Source organism: Branchiostoma floridae, chromosome 5, assembly GCF_000003815.2.
Source record: "Branchiostoma floridae strain S238N-H82 chromosome 5, Bfl_VNyyK, whole genome shotgun sequence".
NCBI lineage: Eukaryota > Metazoa > Chordata > Leptocardii > Amphioxiformes > Branchiostomatidae > Branchiostoma > Branchiostoma floridae.
This window is the reverse complement of record NC_049983.1, coordinates 8292209-8312484: the sequence shown is the minus strand read 5'-3', so window position 1 is coordinate 8312484 and position 20276 is coordinate 8292209. Positions and strand designations below refer to the sequence as shown.

Genomic DNA, 20276 nt, shown 5'->3' with positions numbered 1-20276 from the left:
TCCCTTAAAATTTGTAACTACCTGGTATTTTTTCATCAAAAACCATCTAAATGAATGAATTTAGTCTATTTTCATTGCCCTTTGTGATTATTTGTTGCAAAAAAAGTATTTTTAAAAATTCAAGGTGGTGGATATATTATGGCGGAGCCCAACTCGTATCTTAGATGTGCATGACGTCATTTTATGACGTAATTTTGACGTCATTGATGTTGCTATTGGCAATGCAAGTCGTAATAAACATTATTATTCTGTTATCTGCACTTGTTGTTACATTTTTGTAGCATAACTTGAAGTTTTATGAGAATACCCTTTTTTCATGGGTCCGGCCAATATTATCAAATTGATGACGTCATAATTACGTCATCTTACGTCAACGTAACGTCAAACGTCAAATACTTGTCAGATATTATGTCGACATCATGTCCTGAAAATTTGGTGGCCCTACGGCACGTCGTGTTAGGTCCAAGTTCCCAGCCAACACAGCCTACATCTGTAAGAAATTTGCTGTATAGTACCGATGAAGAAGTAATATATAAACTTCGTGATAGTACGTAGAGATAAAATAGTACTGGTCAAGAAATATATTAGGTTATCTAAAATAGATTGGGTTACTCCCCTTTTCCAGGATACCTATATTATTCTTTTATTGGGACCCGGGGAAATCGCCATGCAACAGGCATTTTTTTGGTGACACCTCAGGGGCAGAGCCGATATTGTAAAACAGTATTCCTCAGTGCTATTGACTAGTCACCCAAAGATGCAAACTAGGTCATGATTTGCATAATGCATTTCCATAGTGCCAACTCATAAAAGATGGTTTGGGGTAAAGTTATGATATAGGAAACTCACCGTCGTCATCGCCTGAAGGAACAGCGACGGAATCACAGCCGATATGAACAGCGATATCCGCTGCAATCCAACTTGCGGATCAAACGCATGATCCACGGTCTTGACAAAGGCCGGAGGGGAGGCAACGGGCCTGGCGCGAGACCGCCGGTGTCGTCGGCGGCCACGTCTCCTGGACATGTTTGTGTCATGTCTGAAGTACTAGTAATAAACGCAATGAAACTAGCAGTTCAATATTCTGCGTCTGTTTCTGAGAATAGACAGTCGTAACTGTTAACAAATCACATCGAACGCCTTTGTTAGATCACATCGAACGCCGTTGCAAGTCTAGAACACAAGGTGTTTGCGGTTCTAGAACAACTTTTTGTTTCCATGCAAGAAACTGGGAAGCGGTGGTAAACGCTATAGCTACATAACACTGCAAATATTATGAACATCCCCGAAGTTGAACACAAATATATAGTTCAATTCATTCTTCTCTGTTCTATTGGCAAACGATTGATAGCTTACAGAGTTTCGTGGAAGATTTTAGATCAGCGTCAGCGAACCTCATGTTAGTACTATGTTGCTACATCGCCAGGTGGCGATAGTCACCTTTCTCTCTTCCAAGAGCTAGACGAGGACGCTTTGACCTCAGAGCAAAACTGAGAGATGTTTAATCCAACGGCAATGGGAATGTGTCGTATGGAACTGGACACCTGTAATTAGAACTAAACACTTTAATAAACAGCAGGTGATATAATAGATAAATTCTACCAACAAGACTAATGCTACGTTCAACCACTTGCAAGTACTGGAAAGTTTTCACATTACATCTGATCTCACCTGATTGTATCAAGTTCTACAATTTCAAACACCACACGATACTGTTCCTGGTAATCAATATTTGTGTCTCCATTCGTTTTTTACGAAGGAAACTGCCCCCTGGTCACCAGTTTTGCCCTGACGTCAAAGAGTTCTGGTCTCTTTGACAGGGTGACTACTTGTCCGTCCGCCGTACTGAAGCGCCACTTGGCGATGCAGCAATGAAGTACTACTAGTAACATGATGGGGCTCAGTGACGCTGATCTAAAAACTTCAACGAAACTTTATTAGGTATCAATCAATCGTTTGCCAACGGAACAGAACAGACAGAATAACATGAACGTTTTGTGTTCAACTTCATTGATGTTTAATACTTTACATTTTACAGCATTATACAACGTTTACCACTGCGGTAAAAGCGTCCGCGTCTCTTTCATGAAAACAAAATGTTGTTCTAGAACTCTGCAACGTCTAGACTAACAAAGACGTTCGATGGGTTTTGTTTACAGTTACGACTGTCTGCTCTCAGAAACAGACGCAGGATACTGAACTGCTAGTTTTATTGCGTTAATTTCTTGTACTTCAGATCCGATTCAAGTATGTCCAGGAGACGTGGCCGCCGAAGACACCGGTATTAAACGCAGGGAGTCTGTGACAGTCCTTTCAGAAGCACCACGCCGCTTTCTTCTATGTCATTTTCGGGAGTCATCGACAAAGTCTTGACGTAAGCCCTTTCCTGGCCATACGAGTGCTCACGGCGTGCAGGCCACGTTTTCTTCTCGTCGAAGTAATAGACAAGTTTGGTGTCATCCTTGTTGGACGGAACGAGCTCGTAGACATGCACCCAGTCACAGAGGTGCATCATCATCACAACACCTGTGGATGATAAGAGTGTAAATAGCATCATCTATTCTATTTGTATCCTTGCCAACCAAAATTACATACATTGCAAATGTAAAAGTCCCTTCGTTTGACATAATGTTTTCATTTCATCATTTATCATACAAAATAAACTGAAGCTGACATAAATTACATACGTTACATGTCTGAAAGTCGTATCATGTGAATACTACAATTACAGATTTTCCTCGTGGTTTATGCAAATTGAGTCGTAATTTGCATAATTTGCACCTCATCTAGGCTGCCTGCATACCAAGTATCATGGAAATTCGTCGTTGTTTTGTTCTCCTTGACAGCTGATGATGGGGGACAAATCTATACCACATCAAAATGTATCCAACACCAATAAGGTATGTCCATATGTATAGCATGTCCAGGACAAGAGATATAAAAATCGGAATTTCTACTGCAGTATCAAGAAAACACAACAGGGGGCCAAAGTCGACCTTGACATGTGTAATGGTTTATTGAGAAATAAATATCGCTACACTCGAAGCCCATGCCAACGGCTGAATTGCAGTTACAATATTACAATATACATTGACACAAATATACAAACGTCATTACCCCTAACCCTAACCACGTATCTATTATAGCAAGGAGGTTAAAAATCACATTTTAACCTCCTTGATTATAGCCTTCGTCTAAAGACCTAAAAATCTATGTACCACTCAAACATCACGGCCACAGAATAGTGGGAAAATTCCACTGCAGTACCATAACAAGCAGCTTGGGTGCGGGAAGGGGGAAATTTGAGGTCTCATCAAGACCTACCCACATACCAAATATCAAGACAATCCGTACTGGCGTTCTCGAGTTATGCTGTCCATCCACAAAGCACATACTCGTACACACACACAAACGCTACGAAAGACATAACCTTCATGGCGAAGGCAACTGGAAATGACAGATAAGCTGTAAAACGATAACCTGAAAATGTTGTCTCAGTACAATAATCGAAACAAAAATACCGTACCAAGCATGCCTGAACTTGGACTCAATCTTGACTTTGCACACATTCTCGAAGTGACACAGAACCGCTGCAATTCTGTCAAGATGGCATGCCCGAATTTAGGCCTCTGTATAAAAGGCAGAGTCCGGTTGGGATATGTCTTCCTGTACTTAATCAAGTTAGCAAAAGCCCGGTAACGGTCGTGTTTAACATTGATGGTTTGCCGTTTCAAGTTGATCGCGTCTAAATTCCGTATGATTATGGTTTCATGTTTGAACATGGTACTGTTGTCGCTCCAGAACTCATCCGTGCAGCTTTTTTCAGGGATTCTTGTGTTGATGAGACGAAAGTCCGTCCGGTTTCCGACGAACTTCTCAAACTTGTCGGTGGGTGCACAATTGAACCTTAGCACGGCGTCGTGACTGTCTAAAACAAACACGGAAACAACAATGTCGGTCAATACTTGCACTTCTTTTATACTGGTAGCAGCTCCCATTATGACTTTTGACAAATGAAGACGAGAAACAAATACCTACCATGGTTTCGACTAAAACATATATAAGACTAACAACTATTTCTATTTCCAATACCGTAAAGGTGGGGTCACACCTGCGTATATATTTATGTCCGTATGAGGCGCGCATGGGAGTATTTACCTCCACCAGGCCCCACAGGTCGTTGAAAAAATAATAGAAATTGGACAAACGTAAACAGGTAACGTGTCAGAAGAGTTAGCTGGCTCGCTTACCATACTTCTCGGTCAGATAACTCGTCTGGCATGTTATGTATCTATATTTGTCCAATTTGTACTATTTTCCCGGCGACCTGTGGAGCCTGGTAGAGACTAAGATTTTCATACGCACCTCAAACGGACTTGAATAAATACGCATGTGTGACCCCACCTTAACATGGACACTGTGGCCATGGATGCCCAATTCCCTTCGACCCATATATTGTGCAAATACTGTACGATGGATGCAGTGTACCATGGAAGATTGAAATACATTTCATATGTAACTGCCTCCATTATGAGGATGAAAGAAACAACATTTTTGACACAATCAAAACAGTATTTCCAACCTTTCATTCGCTAGAAGACCTAAAAAAGAACTACACTCCTGTTAAAATCACAGAACCCACTGATCATTAAAAACGTGGGACTTTTCATCAGCCACTGCCTCCAGATGATAAGTCAAACCTCCCAGTAAAGTATGTAAAATCATAAAATAGCTGTACAGAATAGACACCTGTTACTTTGTTACTGTCTGTACCTTTGCAATTAGCCTACGGGCATGGATTTGCAAATAGATAAAATTATTATCAAATTATCATTATCATTATTATTATTATCATAAAAAGGCTATGGGACTACCTTTACCTTCTGTGTCTGTGTGTGGTGCTGTTAAAACAATTGAGTGTGGTACCAAACTGTCCTTTTCTGTCTGAAAGCAGGTAAGATTAGTAGAAAAACATACCTATTTCCTGTCCGTAAGTATGAAACCTCAGTGTGTGGCTACTACTGACGACTGCACACGAGTTAAAGTGCACCATGTTCTCCAGACTATACTCTGGCAGGACGGTCTTGTTTCCATCTTTGGACGCCTGCTCTCTTGTTATGGTAGAAAACGGCACGTTCCTCTTCAGCTGGCACGGCAATTCCCGCTTCAATTTGTGAAGATATTTGGCACTGTTGAACGTACTTGCTATCAGGAGCATGTCCAAAATAGCGTAGAAGGTGATACAGCCGCAGAGAAGAATACCACAGAAAAAAATGCCCCGCCGAAACATCATTTCACCACAAAACGGTCCAGAAAAAGGACGTACCTGTACAACAAAGGCTTAAATGGCTACAGCTAACAAGTCCAACCTAGAAAATCCTTGTTTGACAAAAGTCTACACTGTAAGAAATCTGTGTTTGACAAAAGTCTACACTGTAAAACTCCCGTGCTTGACAAAAGTCTACACTGTTAACATTGGTAAATGTTCTCATATCAAGGTTTCTAAGACGATGAATACGTTTGCACGTGTTTGTACGTTTGCAGACCTTTAAATTGATAATATATCAATGAGAAATTCTCCAGGTGTAAAGGAGAAGTAATAATGTTATCGAGGTTGCACATTGTGTTTCTGCTGCCTCTCAGGCTGTTATAAACGTGAGAATTATCACTAATAACACAGCAATGACGTTTTGCGGATGACATTCGATGGAGACTAAAGACATAATGCGAAAGCGCGAAATAATGGGTAAAATATATAGATGAAATACCTAATGTTAACCTGAAACGTTTTGTTGTCTGCTTGTTGTCGATTCTTAATTTAGCATTAGAATGTCTAACATTTCCGTGATGATCGATAATCCATTTGTTGACTAGAAATGAAATGACCGATATGATATACTATTATACCCACCTGTCGTCAGTTGGCGGCGTCGCTGAGTTGCTGTCTCAGTTTAGTACGTGATCCCGCGGGTTTCTTCTTGGCCCGTTACGTTACTCAGAGACGGGCTTTATTAGCAGCACCTAGAAAGCGATGGACTCGTTCCGGGTGTTGAGGGGCAACAGGCCATCTTGTCGTAGTTCAGCAAGGACGCCCGCCTACGACTTGCTATAAGTCTAGGCTACGATGTACATGTATGAAGTTAACAGATCTAAGAAATCTAACGTCGTACAGGTCGGCAGCAGGGCTGGTGTACGATGTACGAAGTTGACGTAGCCCTATGTTACACAAACTAACTTGGCACAGAAGGGCTGGGTTAGTGTGCGATGAACGAAGTACAAGTTTAACTTAGCCCTATTATTTTACATTATCTATATTTATAAAGATGGCCAAAATGCCATGCGATTGCATGGTCAAATAAAGAGTTATAAAATCGATGAATTGCTCAATGAATAATGAATATAATAATTGTAACAGTGATAACGTTATGTTTGAACTTTAATGATTTATTTATTTGCAAATCCATGCCCGTAGGCTAATTGCAATGATACAGACAGTGAAAAGTAACAAGTGTCTATTCTAAATACACACACGTCAGCTATCTATGTACATGCTTCTACTTTCTTTACTGGGTGGTTTGACTTCTTCTTTGGAGGCAGTGGCTGATGAAAAGTCCCACTTTAATAGCGTCAAGTATCCAGTATTGGATTTAATGCTGTGCGGGGCCCTGACACAGGGGCGGGCAGCAGTCTGTTAAGCCCCGTTTACAAATCAAGAATTTAGCTCGGCCGAACGCCGGGAGCTCATCAGGGTGAACTTGGACGTATGTCCCAGAGGGAACGGAGGTGAGGGAAGGGGTGCCGGATGCGGGGGCGGACGAGGGGGGGCTGGGGGGATAGGGGGGGAGGCGGGGCCGGGGTTGCGTAGCGGGGCGGGGCTGGGGGGCGGTCGGGGGGGGGAGGGGGGTGGAGTGGGGGGGGGGGCGAGGTGAGCATGGCGGCTAGGATGTTTGTCGACTGGCGGGCGGGACGACCGGAGTGCGAGGGGGAAGAGAGCTGGTGCGGGTGGGCTACGGAGAGGGGGATGCTGTGGGGCGTGTGCTGGGGCATGAAGGGGGTTGGGCGGCGGGGCGTGTAGGTAGGAAGGGGATCTGGGGGTCATGGAGGGTTGGGAGGGAGGGCGGGGGCCGGGGAGATGGTCTTCGAAGAGGGTCCTAGGAATAGGGGGTTTTGAAGGTAGGGGTTAAGGAATAAGGGGGGTTAGAGGGGGGATGGGGCAAGGGGTGGGGATCTAGTATTGGTGGGGGGGGTGGAGGATGGGGGGAAGGAATGGGGGGCATTTTGGGGAAGTTTGGTGGGGCGTAGGGGGTGGGGCTTGGTAGGCCCCGCCAGGGGGACAGAGACTGTAAAGTGTGGGAGGGGGGCTTGTAGGGTCCGGAAAGGACGGCGGGCACGGGCCCGGCGTGAGGACGGGCCGGGGGGAAAGGGGGAGGGAAGGATAGGGCAGAGAGGGAACAGGGATGAGAAAGGGGAAGCGAGGAAAAGGAAGAGAGGGAAAGAGAGGAGAGAAACAAAAGGAGGAGGTAACTAAAAGAGCAAAAAAGGAGGGGAGGGGAGAGGTGGGAGGGAGAAAGAAAAGGAAGGGGACAAGGCGAAAAGAAGAAAAGGAGAAAGGAGAAGGTACAGAAAAGGGAGAGGAAGAGGAAGAGAGAAGAAAGAAAGGAGGGAAGAAAAGGGAGAGAGGAGGGGAAGGGGAAATCGGGAAGGGAAGAGGAGAGAGGGGAAGGAGAAAGGAAAAGAGAGGGGAAAGAAAAAGATAAGGAGAAATAAGAAAGAGAAAGAGAGACGGAGAGGAGTCTGGGAGCAGGGTCATACCTCCTCGTAATTTAGAGCTCGCTGACAACTCGGCCGAGCTAAATTCTTGATTTGTAAAGGGGGCTTTAACAAGAAACGTTAACAAATCAGTTCACTCCAAAAAGCAGTTACTCAATCTAGAAGCAACTGGATACGATTCGGGAAACAGTCATACCCTTCGGGAGCTCTCGCACATTTGGCGAAAATCGATCGGACGACGATTCTGCGCATGCGGCAATTGCCCGAGCCTCGCTTATAATAATAACTTTATTAAGCAACAATTGTACAAGGTACAAAGTATGGATTATATGTGACAGGGGCCGGGTTTTCAGGTGAAAAATGCGCGCAACCCTCTGTCGATCTTAGATATGGCCGATCTTCCATCGATACGCCCGACGATCGTGGATAATGTGACAGGTAGGGCTGGGTATCGGTACAGCGTACCGGTACAAAACCGGTTTTTCTTATTGGACCGGTCCAGAAAAACCGGACCTGAAAAAATTAGGTGGACCGGATGTTGGACCGATTAGAAAATTAACATATTATTTTATAAGGCATTCATACGTTTTGGCGCTTGCAGTTGGAAGAAAATGACAAGAGTGAAGTAGAGTAGAGTTTATAGTAATTTCTACCAATGTTTACAGTCAATCGTACAGGTGCAGTTAGCGTTGTAGTATTTTAAAACGCCAGTGTTATGTCTAATACTCCACAAAACAGATTTCTTTGTAGTGAAATGGACCATTGGTATGAGTCATACTGAATCAGGTCCAGGTTCAGGTCCGGACCTGGACCTGATCCTCTGGACCTGAACCGGACCTGGACCTGAATTTTCTGTACCGGTACCCAGCCCTAGTGACAGGGGTATTAGAAGAGACGAGCGTGCATCGTCTGCCTCAACACCGCTGCAACACACGCGCGCACAAGTATCCACAGTTCTACAACGACAGTGAGAATGTGACATACAATTAGAACTTGACACCTCTAATCAACAACATGCTAGCAATAAACAGATAAGTTCTACTAACACGGCTAATGCTAAGCAGAGTCAGCAGTCTCTCCGTTTAGAACGCCGTGGGTCTACTTGTAGATGAGCCCGGAAATTCTCCTGACATCTCCCCGGACATTGTTGTGAAGAACTTACGGTGATTCTCTCCTTCTTCCTTCCCGGGCCCTCACTTCCCTTGCCGAGGACTGACATTCTGGCTTACGGTACGAGTCCGTGCAAAGAAACGACAACGATCTTGTTTTGTTGAACAATGGACCGTCAATGACAAGACAACAGTCGGCAGGGGAACAAATGTGTGGCCCAACGCAGGTGCACAAATTACCACTGGTCTGCAATTGGCCGAGCAATCAATCATCTGCAGCCATCATTGGCTGATGCATGGCGACTGCTCTGCCATTGGTCCACTTAGAGAATTGGCCTGATATGCATTTCCCCCATTGGCTACCTCTGCTGATGAGATCCATCGTAGTATTAGTATGTAAGAAACGCAATTCACAGCGATAGCGATTTATAACAGTACTACAACTGGAATTTTACGTTGGCGTCATGCTGTAGTTTGCTTTTAAACCGCTGGAAAGCGCTCTTAGACCGAGTAAAGCTGCCTAACAAGAGCAGGCTTGCATGCGTAGAGCAAACTCGGGCATGTTCTGTTTTCTACACAAGACTTATCGATGTATTTTTCAGTTCCGTGATACAGTAGACGCCGCTTAATTGCACGGTCTATTTGTCATTGAATTTCGTGCAATTATCCGACTGGGGCAATAATGCGAAGTTATCTAGCTGGACCACACCGGTTTGGGATTTGGGGATTCCGTGCAGTTAACAGAAGTGTGCGTTAATCCGTTGTGCGATTAACTGGCTTCTACTGTATATGGATTTTTATCAGAGAGCACAGATGAATAGAACCATATATTAACACTAGTTTGGTTCCAAACTTGTGAACCGCAGACAAAATGTTTTCATTCTGATATCTTTTAAAAAATCTTTTAATTTTTTTTTACTTCGGAAAGAACATTAACTGTAGTCTCTATCACACTCCAGCCTTGCCGAATATTCTGAATAGTAATAGGGGAATTTGGCCAATTGCAAGTTAGGAATAAAAGTCCAGTAGGAGTTAGTAAATTGGCCTGTACTGACCGGTCGACTAGCTGGATAGACTGCAAAACGCTGACTGAAAACCCATAGTAACTTATTTGTACCTATTTGGCCAAATTCTTCTCTTTTTTTATCTAGCTGACACGTTTGCCTGGAGACTTCATCAACTGAGTCACCTCTCTAACTAGTTTCTCAGTAACAATCGATTCACTTGTACAACTTTACCAATCACCTGTCACAGAATGAGCAGTCACGACTAAACAGTCATCACGATGAGTAAGCATAGCCATAGAGCCGTTTTATGGTGCCCTAGATCAGGGGGTGAATGCCCTGGTATTACCGGTGACTCATCAAAGATAGACCGCTCGTTTCTATACATTACAGGGACATCTGTTGCACAAACTGTTACATCTCTACAATTGCTATTCTACGTACATACACTTTCAAGTCACGATTAACTGGTCACGCTGCCCCCACAACAAGTGCGCACAGCTTGTCCGTATGTTACTCATGACACGTAGCGCATAATCGTTGTTTCAGTACATGTAAGGTCAATTAGAGGGGGTAGTCATAGTACGCTTCTTACAGTGCCGCGTTTGATCTTTAAGATGACTCACATTGCACTTAAGAAAGTTAACACAGAAAGTACTGAACAATATGACATTTGTTAAGCTTACGCTGCCTGTGGCTTAGATATTGTAGGGCAAAAAAAGTGTCAGTGAGTAGATTCCTTTGTACTATCTTTTACGAACATATAACAACGTGTCCTTGACGACAATGTTGCAGACCTTGCTTTAAGAATGGGCTAATTAGAGAAATGTTTGCTCATCTGTCCTTGTTGGTAGTATTGTGTCTTCTTTTGTGTCAACTGTTAAAACGTTTACATGAGTGGTCTGCAAAATCGTCATGGATGCCACTTGGTAAGGCGTTGACTTCTATAACATCAGCCTTTGGAAAGTTCACAGAAAATGGACGGTAAAAAATGACGTTTAATTAAATGCCAAGGACAACTAGACACAGTGATGTAACAATGCATGAGAGGATATTACGTGATATCGTTTCTTCTCACCTTATGTAATTCGGACATGGTATCAATGATGACGATTTTCCTGGCATTGGCTTCGATAAAATCAGACCTCACGTAGTTCACAGAAAGTGAACTGTACAACATGACGTTTTCCCAACTGCCCTTGGCATTTTGCTAACGCAGGGTGACAACACGTAAGACTGGTACAGTGGTAGTCGATTTCTTTTCTCGTATCACCCTTTGTATCAGCTGTTACAAACAGCTAACCAATTGAAATTGATGACGATATTGTAGGCCTTGCATTGTCGGTACATGTCGACTTCTATGTCTCATGCACGTTGGGAAGTTTACAGAAACAATGGGCTGCATGAAATGACGTTTGATCTGCCCTTGGCATTTGGCTAACGTATGGTAACAATACACAGCACCAGTGGCTAATACGTCATATCCGGTCTTCCCCACTGTTGTGTTTCTAAATAGGTGTCGCAAATGACGACATTTCCGGTCCAACCCTAGGCTTGAACCTCATTTTTTTGTCAAGTCCACACACAAGGACTGTACAAAATAACGTTTATTCTATTGCTCTTGATATTTAGTTAACAATCTATCTATCGGTCGGCCGCAAGGCGGGCGACTGCAAGTCTCCATTGTTTCTTGTCGGCAGCCAGGGTTTTGATCTGCCCCGGTGTAAGTAGGCCGCTTTCGTCCCCCAGCAGCTGCTGTATGTACTGCAGGTAGGACATGGGTTGGCGACCTCGCCTGCGTTTGCCATGTGATGGTAAGTACAGCGAATAGAGACAGGCGGGCTCGTCCTCAGGCATTCGCAGTACGTGACCCAGGTAGTCCAACTGTCTTGACCTTACATGCTCAATCAAGGGTTTTGTGCTGGTCAGTTTGTAGATTACAGAATTAGGCACCCGGTCAAGCCTCTTGATGTTTAACATGACACGGTAACAAGATGTTGCAAACGAGTTAATTCTGCACTCCATCACCTTAGTAATAACCCAGGATTCACATCCATAAGTAAGTACTGAAACACACGAGGCCTTAAACAGTTAACAATAGGCAGCACTTGTCAATGTTTAGTATCCACTTGCTTCTCAACAGAGACATCTGTTGCGCAAACTATCTACGTTTCCACAATTGCTATTCAGTACTTTTCTCTTTGAAGTCACGGTTATCTAGGGTCGTTGCTCTCGTACCAAGTGGTCTTGATGAAAACTTCAGAAAGTTCACAGAAGATGAACTATTATGTCAATGGTAAATGTAAAACTACAGGAATGTCAAATTGAACAAAGTGGACTGAACGAAATGGCGTTGGTATTTTTGTATCAATGGAAAACAGGAGTTTCAAAATGTAATATCCGGTCTTCTTTCTTCGCAAAGAGCTGTTGAATTTCTACGAAATTGTGACTGAAGACGGTTTGTCATCTTTCATGTCATACGTATGAAAAAGTCACAGAAAATGTGCATCATTATATTTGTCCGGTTGACCTTGGCATTTACCTGACAATGGACAAAAGCCCAGTTTCCAAACTTAAAACGTAACAACTGTTACAGTTCTATGTCATTTATGACGATATAACTTTAAAGGTGTCGGCTTGTACTTCATTTTTGCGTGATTTTACGCAATGACTGTTCAAAATGACGTTTGTCCATTTGCCCTCGGCCTTTTGACTAACAATAGACAACGCGAGTGACCAATGCTCTTCCTACGTAACAACTATTGATGACGACATTGAGGGTCAGCTTCGTACTTTGAAGACAGCTGTGACCGTCGTTTTTGATGTTGGCGGTAGATGACAAACAGTTAACAGAACTCAGCTGAATTTCGTTTTAGTTTTTAAGCTTATCACAGAGTAAAGGGAGGGCAAAACAGGTCAGAACGACCTTTACAAGTTGCCCTCCCGCGCATAAAAACAACCTCAACTGTACAATACCATTTCGGATTGGTCTCATCTTGCTTTGATAATCTGACACACGTAGACATCTAACAACTACTTGCTTATCTTGTCGTCCTATGCATTGCGTAGATCCACCTATAGCCAATTACATTTCATGCGTCATTGGCCATTACACAATGGCCTAAATATACCTGCTAAACACAACGTCACGTTCAATAGAAAATACGTCTCTTAACTTGTGGCGTTGTGCCAAATAACGTCAACTTTTGTTGTTGTTGATATAAACCTCTTCTGTATTTAACTTATTAATGAATGACTTCTTGGCGAAGTTGGTCCTAATTGACAGTTACAAGCCGAGTGCTGACGTCATTGGAGTAAATTAGGTTTAAGAGAAACGAGGAAACTTAATACAGGTCTATTACCAACCTACGTACACGTCCTAAACTGACAAGTTTCCCCCACAATCATCGCTCACTTCAAACTCACACAAATTGGCCAATCAAAACTTGTTTTGTGACTCTCGAAGGCTTTGAAAGTAACGCCTAAATTACCGCGGAGGTTTCTCTGTTCTCTTGACGTCATCAGTTATCCAAATTACAAGTTCGGTAATCCTGCCATGACGCACATGAGACGTGTCAGGTGAGAAATTTAGTTGAACGGTCAAGCCGCCCCACTTCGTCATTGTCAGAAATATTCTCCTGATGAAGCCTTGAGGAAATTAGTAAAAGCCTCCTTTCCACTTGACGTCGATCGTTGAGCGACATTCAGTTCAGTTCAGTTCATCCTCATATGGGGTGCCATCAACAATGTTTAACCATGCATCCCTATCTAGCATGGCGGCTAGTAGGTTGTAGTCCTTTGCGATCTTACAGAAACCAAAATAGATTTCATCATTGGAGTATGAATGAATGAGTTTATTGCTCAACAATCGCACAGGGTACAATGTATGGCAACCAATAACAACTAATAGCTATACAGACAATAGTACTAAGACGCTACATACAAAATAATAACTAAACATTATCGATAACAGTACAGTTATGTATGAGTAATCTGGTCTCGCATTTGGAATACATTATGAAGAAACTGGCCTACGTAGACGGATATATGAGTTGAACATGAGAGCAATATATTGAAAATATCGCTTTCTGCACCAGCGAGAGAGATGTGTGTTTTGGTTCTAATATTCTTAAACAATGTTTCTCTCTCTTTACTGTAGGTAGGACATTTCATAACAAAGTGGAATTCATCTTCTATATTTTCATATGAAAAGCCGGTCGGCCAGAAAACACTACGATTTTCTACCTCCAACATCTGCTTGGAACTTAGTATGGTTCTCAATTTTTTTTGCATACAGCTTTATGATATGTACAGTCAAACAACACTTTTTCTATGTGGACAGGTGGTCACTATACACAGGATTCGTAATGCATGTGTGGAAAAAATATATATATAAGAAGTCAAACCCAATAAGTTACATCTTTAAGTTAGACTAGAGTAGTCGCTTACTTTACTGTTTTAGTGCTAACCATTATTTGTCTGTCATTTTTTGTCACTTACAAGTAGCCCTCGGGCACGAATCTGCAATGAACTTATTATTATAAGGGGGCACCAAAAAGTGGTCACATTGGCCATGATAATGGTTTATTTGATGCATTACATGTACAGATTGTATTACATCACGTTACCATAACAAACTTAAGGGGGAAATTAAAATTGTTCACGCATTAAATTATTCAAAATATACAAGTAATGAATTGAGCGATAAAACCAATACTTGTACGTGTCTGATCGTTAACAACGACTGAAGGGACAAATAAAACCATCACACGTCTGCTTGGATATTATAAGAAGAGGAATTCACTTTGACGTCATGCACATTCCCGCATGCGCAGTAGAGCTCCTTTCTGCCTCACTCCTCGGGTAGTGACGTCACACGCACGTCGTATGCTTCTCAACTGCCCATCTTCATAATCACGTGATGCGAGCAAAAATCTCCAGCTATAACAAAAATTCATAGTAATAACGGTTTATCTTGTATACTTTTGGTAGAGCGTATAACAAAACGTACAAATGTACCTGTGTTGTATACGTCTATGGAATTCAAACTTCACTGATGAGTTGATTGCATTTTTACTAAGAGTAACACCGCGATTAATTCACTTTTCTAACTAGTGATATAGGAAATAACAAGTCTTGATCACTTTGTTGGCTGGTAGTTTAGATCTGAAGATATCTACAAAATCTGTGGTTTCATTTTATGAATTGAAAAAGAAGTTGTAATTTAGCGGAATCCATAGCCAAAGTAACGAAAGAGTCATGAGTAGTAATGTTATGCTTCATTTCATCTGTACGTTGATGAATGTTGGACATTTTTTTTTTCCATTTGCTTCATTTACTTTGCTTACGTTGCCCTTACTATTAACGCTGTACCGCCAGCCTTGAGTATGTTGTTTCCTTCGTTTAGTGGGAGAGTTGAAATTTATTGCACCAGTCTAACAAATGAAACTCACACTGAGTCTATATACGTCAGAAATTATCGACTCTGGCGAGAAATAGTTCCGGAGCGATACCGTATTCAGATAAGCGGTGTTCAGGGCAATTCATCAGCACTTGGATTGCTAAAAATGGCATCACTATCAAGTGATATAAAATGTCAAAAAGTTCCTCTTTTTAATCCTCCCGTGCGTCATTCTGACGTAGGTTCTTATCCCAGAAGCGGGAGCGACGTCTGCGCTTTAACGGCGTGATCCAAATCTCCTCTATCATATCGGATCTTCAAATTTGAAGAGTGTTTCCATTTCGAGGAGTGAGAGAATTATTGAGCTTAACAGCACCCGTGGCCGTGTGAAGGGAATTGAAAAGTGGCATGAGTAGTTGTTTTTGATAGAAGTATTTCCTCGTGGCTGTAGTAATACGTATCCACACAATGTCAATTACAGATGCCCCCTGGTTCAGAGTAGGAAAGTGGGGGAAATGTGCAGTATTTTTCCCTTCCTTTTCAAGCTCCTGGCAGACTGTAGAAATAATATTTAGTGGCTAACGCACCTGACTAATTCCTACGATGTTTCTGGCAACCCACGGGGTCTGAAAAGATCTGATCAGAAAGCTCCTAACAGACGGAAAATCATAGAGTCGGGCCAAAAAAAAATGTCAGCTCGAAAGGCTTACGCTTTTTCTATTCTACCATCTGCTTGAAGATAAGTGATGAGGGTTGCAAACCAATTAGATTATATTCCCCACACGTTTTCCCATGGGAGCAGAAAAAAGCTGCAACATTTGCATAGATAGCGCGCCATGCACCACACGCAATTATTACCTGACACTTCGGCTACACCTTTCTGATTTTGTGCATTGGCGGTACCCAAGCTGTATGCATTCGTGTGTGTGAATACAGTGAAGGTATAAGATGAGTCACTGGGTGTTTAGGAAAAGGGGGGCGTTACCCTTGTGTGAGGACGCTCTGTGCACGGTACGGACTGTACGGGTGTCGCCGGTTCGACTGAGCCAAAAATAGAACACGCCCGTTTTATACTACCGGCCTTCCCGGCATGCTGTGCGGCAGGTGCGTGCCACGCGACCGTAAGGACGTTGTCAAACTAAGGTCAAACCGTGTAGAAGGGGGCGCGGCTCTTTGTTATGTGTCATAGGTCACCACAATGCGTCAGGCAAGCTAACTCGTCGTCAAGCCAGTGCTCGAGGCTGACATACCAGTAATTAAGATTCAATCCACGTCACGCGTCAATTGTGCGCGATCGATTCAAACGTCAGAAAAAACAAACAATCACACGTTCCCCGTGGCAAGTAAAGTAGACGTCCTTCCAGCTTCAAACGGACCGCGTGTCACCTCGTCATTGTCTGAGAAAGTTTACAGCAAAGGTTATTCAATTAAAGGTCATTGGGCTATCTGTGCAGTCACACGTTTACGCACACGAGAGTACTAAGGACTTGTTTTCATCGTGAAAGGTTAGATTTTAAAAAGGGCTGTTCTTGCGAATGATCACAGGATTGTTTCATTTTTGTTGTCGTTTCAACGGTATACGTAGTTGTCTTTATTATCAGTACATTACGGCAAATGTAGAATTAGTATCGCCCATTGTATGCAAGGGTACAAAAGGCGAAACTGGGGAAGAGAAAAATGGGAAAATATGCAACGAGATAGGAGATTGCGCATTTCTTTTGAGAATAATCGTTTTACGGCGCCCAAGGGAAATGTATTTGATTGCAGTTGTCTGCAATACCTTCTGAAACCGAATTAAGACGAATGCATCATTTATTCATACATAGCAAAGATTTCTGCCAAACGTTGAATATTTTGACGCCTAAATTCCACCTTTCTGACATCAGTACAGGTATATTGACAGCCTACAGACCACACCCACTTGTCTTGGTGACTATTCAATTACAGTTCGCAGGACTGGTCGTGTCTTTCCGTGGGAAAAAATACGCGGCCTAAATACCGATGTGTTTGTTCACAATCCTTTCATCCCGCCACTTCAGCCACCTTTGATCCCGGCTTCTGTGATTAGTAAGGCGGATAGCCAGGTATACACACGCCATCATTACACCACTGTTATACCCTTAACTGTTAGGTGTGTCACAGATAAACTTTGTGGAACACCTAACACGGTACTTTACTCAAATGCGCGAAGAGTGGGGGTGTATGGCGGGGGATGAAAGAGATAAGCCATTCCTTGTCATCACTATCCGCTTTCAGTACACAACCATGGGGTAGGGTCATCACAGCCGTATCCTCGCTCTACACCCACCCATACATTCTTAAGATGCTAGTGTTGAACGCTTAATATCTATATATTTCATTCATGTTCCTACGATAGGCACACGTGGATGGAAAAAGAAAGCAACAACGCCCACTCTCATGCCTACTATCATTACAATCCATCCAGAAGTTCTTAGGTTAAGCTAACTACATATATCCACGGGAAACACATACACACACAGAGACAGACAGACACACGGACACACACATACAGAGAGAGAGAGAGAGAGAGAGACAAACAGACACACTGCGCGGACACACAGGCACAGACACACACACACACACACACACACACACACAGACACACACATACACACACAAACGCAGACATACACACACACACACAAACAGACACACACAGATTACCCACAAAACTAACACAGCAAGGAGATAAACATAGAAGAAACCTTGGTTTCAACTGGCAATGCTAAAAGTTATCAGAAAGACCAAATCAGCATCTGTAAAGGCCATGTGCAGGCTGCATTTCAGTATTTCATATGCATATTGGGAATCATGGGAGAAAGAGGCTGTCAAAAATCACCTATCTGACTTTTAGAACATGAAAAACTCACATTGGCATGGTTGTCCGACCTCTGAAGAGTAATTTAACGACAAAAAAAGGAAAAAATTTACGGCGGAATTATATTATATGCCGTCAAAACATCGGTGGGAGACCTTTTCACCCCCTTTCACTGCATGTAAACAACACCAAAACACCTAACTTCTAAGGCCTACTGCAGCCACAAATATCACTAAAAATCTGTTTTTTCAACATAATATAGAAGCTACAACCCTTACCTATAATATGCACCTCCAAAATCCAAACATATCCCAAGAAAAACAATTTTACAGCCACTTTTGCCAAGCCTACCTAAGCATTCTGTATGGGCTCAAAGTGGGTCATCTGCGCAAGTCCGGAAATACCGAAATTTGCCCTATAGTCCTAGCTCCAAACCGAAGAACTCTCAGTTTATCTGTAAACCGCCGGGAGATGTTTTCAACACCAACGCGTTGTGCGGAGGCGACTGCGGACTCTGATTTCTTACTTTGGAGAGGCGCCTGAATCATCTAGAAAACATGATAAGGGTTCTGAAGGACTTGAAAAGACACTCCACAGTTTGAAAATTTAATGGCCCTCATCTTTTACTCCTCTGCACTATCTCTACAGGCTGATTAACCCCCGCCCACCACGTACAACTTGGAGAGGTGCGGACACAAGTCCCACGTCTTCTGAACGTACCTGAGTCTTCTGAGTCTACTTACGTAAACACTTGAAGGAGGGCGGGGAACATCAGAAGCATCCCTTTGAGTTTGTTAAGCCTCTGAACACCTACGCGCCTATCTACACTAGAACTCATCTCTGTACGATCACAGGTTCCTAACATTTGGACTGCGGCTTTCATGTGAATGCTATTACCTCTGGGTGGATGCAGATGACATTTCGTATGTGGGTGTTGTCAAGACGAAGGTCTAGGTCGATTTTGGCCCCCATGGTGGCTTTCGAATTATGATTAAATGAATGAATGAATGAAAGAAAAATGAATGACTACAAAGCCTATTCACTCTAATGTAATCACTCTATCTTACTAAAGTTACAATAATGACAAAGACAAATTCTTTGCTTTAAAGGAATGCGATTATGTCTACCATTATCAACAAGGAGTTTATGTGAAATAATACGGAGTTTTATGATGGCTATTCTATGTCGAATGTTTGTAATGCTTACATATTTTTCCTCAGTATAGGACGTTTTAAGCTATCTATAAGTTCGTAATTTGTTGTATGTGTACGTGTGAAGCGAATCATCCATTGAAGCTTGTCTGCGCACACCTACGCGCACATTTACACTCATCTCGAGCTCCGCCCAAACAGGTTTCACAGACGTCTGAAATGTTAAAAGGTGACTATCATGTGGACGTACGTTAGATGTGTGAGGAAGCATACAGCTTTTATTATTTGCGGCAAAGAAATGAGAGACGTGGACTACGTGACCACTCATAAGTTGTACATACTGCACCTGTGTTGCTTTATAAATACTGAACGAAGCGTTTCGTCAGGTCGGTCAACCCTGGCTCATAAAGTGATATTGGGCGTGAAAAATAAATTGGGTCATATTAGTTTAGACCAGTCAATACTCATCTGCTGTGTCAAAAGCTCCACAGAAAATCTTGTTTCACATCTGTGACGTTGCAACGGAAACAATGCAATCTGCTATTACTAATGCTTAAATGCTGCAATTTATTTATTTATTTGCTTTATATAAGTCTGTATTTATGTAGCTCGTTGAAGAAAATCTTTGGGTGAAAAATTATGCTCATTATATTATGATCGGTATCTTCAAAACAGTCTTTAAAGCATTTAAGCTTTGTATGATTTGTGCAATTGATCCTTAACCTTGTAGAGAAAATCTATTTAGACATCTCATCTGTTATGTTGCTATGGAAAACTACAGTTTGACCTGTCATTCATTACTAATGGCACTTCTAAGTCAGTCAATGTAATAGATTCTGTGTTTTATATAAGGTCGTATTCATATAAGAGGTAACTTTGTTTGGACGAGCAATGCGTTTATATATTTCAATGTTGTAGAGAAAATCTACTTTGACATCTGTCACTTTGCCATCGATACAGACAATTGACATGTTAATCGTGCTTTACAGTGTACTGAGTTCT

The 20276-nt window shown here is 42.5% G+C and overlaps 1 protein-coding gene across 2 annotated transcripts; it reads right to left on the bottom strand.

Moving 5' to 3' along the window:
* Nucleotides 1–1654: 1654 nt before the first annotated feature.
* Nucleotides 1655–6025, bottom strand: LOC118415135 (beta-galactoside alpha-2,6-sialyltransferase 2-like). Of its 2 annotated transcripts, XM_035819504.1 has the most exons (4): nucleotides 5912–6025; nucleotides 4978–5164; nucleotides 3527–3928; nucleotides 1668–2526 (listed from the first exon to the last, which is right to left on the bottom strand). In XM_035819504.1, exons 2-4 carry the CDS (start codon nucleotides 5051–5053, stop codon nucleotides 2285–2287), a joined length of 720 nt encoding a protein of 239 aa, XP_035675397.1. In that variant the 5' UTR covers nucleotides 5054–5164; nucleotides 5912–6025; the 3' UTR covers nucleotides 1668–2284. The 2 variants fall into 2 exon arrangements, with proteins under 2 accessions (XP_035675395.1, XP_035675397.1); XM_035819502.1 differs by lacking the exon at nucleotides 5912–6025 and having other exon boundaries at nucleotides 1655–2526; nucleotides 4978–5829.
* Nucleotides 6026–20276: the final 14251 nt, after the last annotated feature.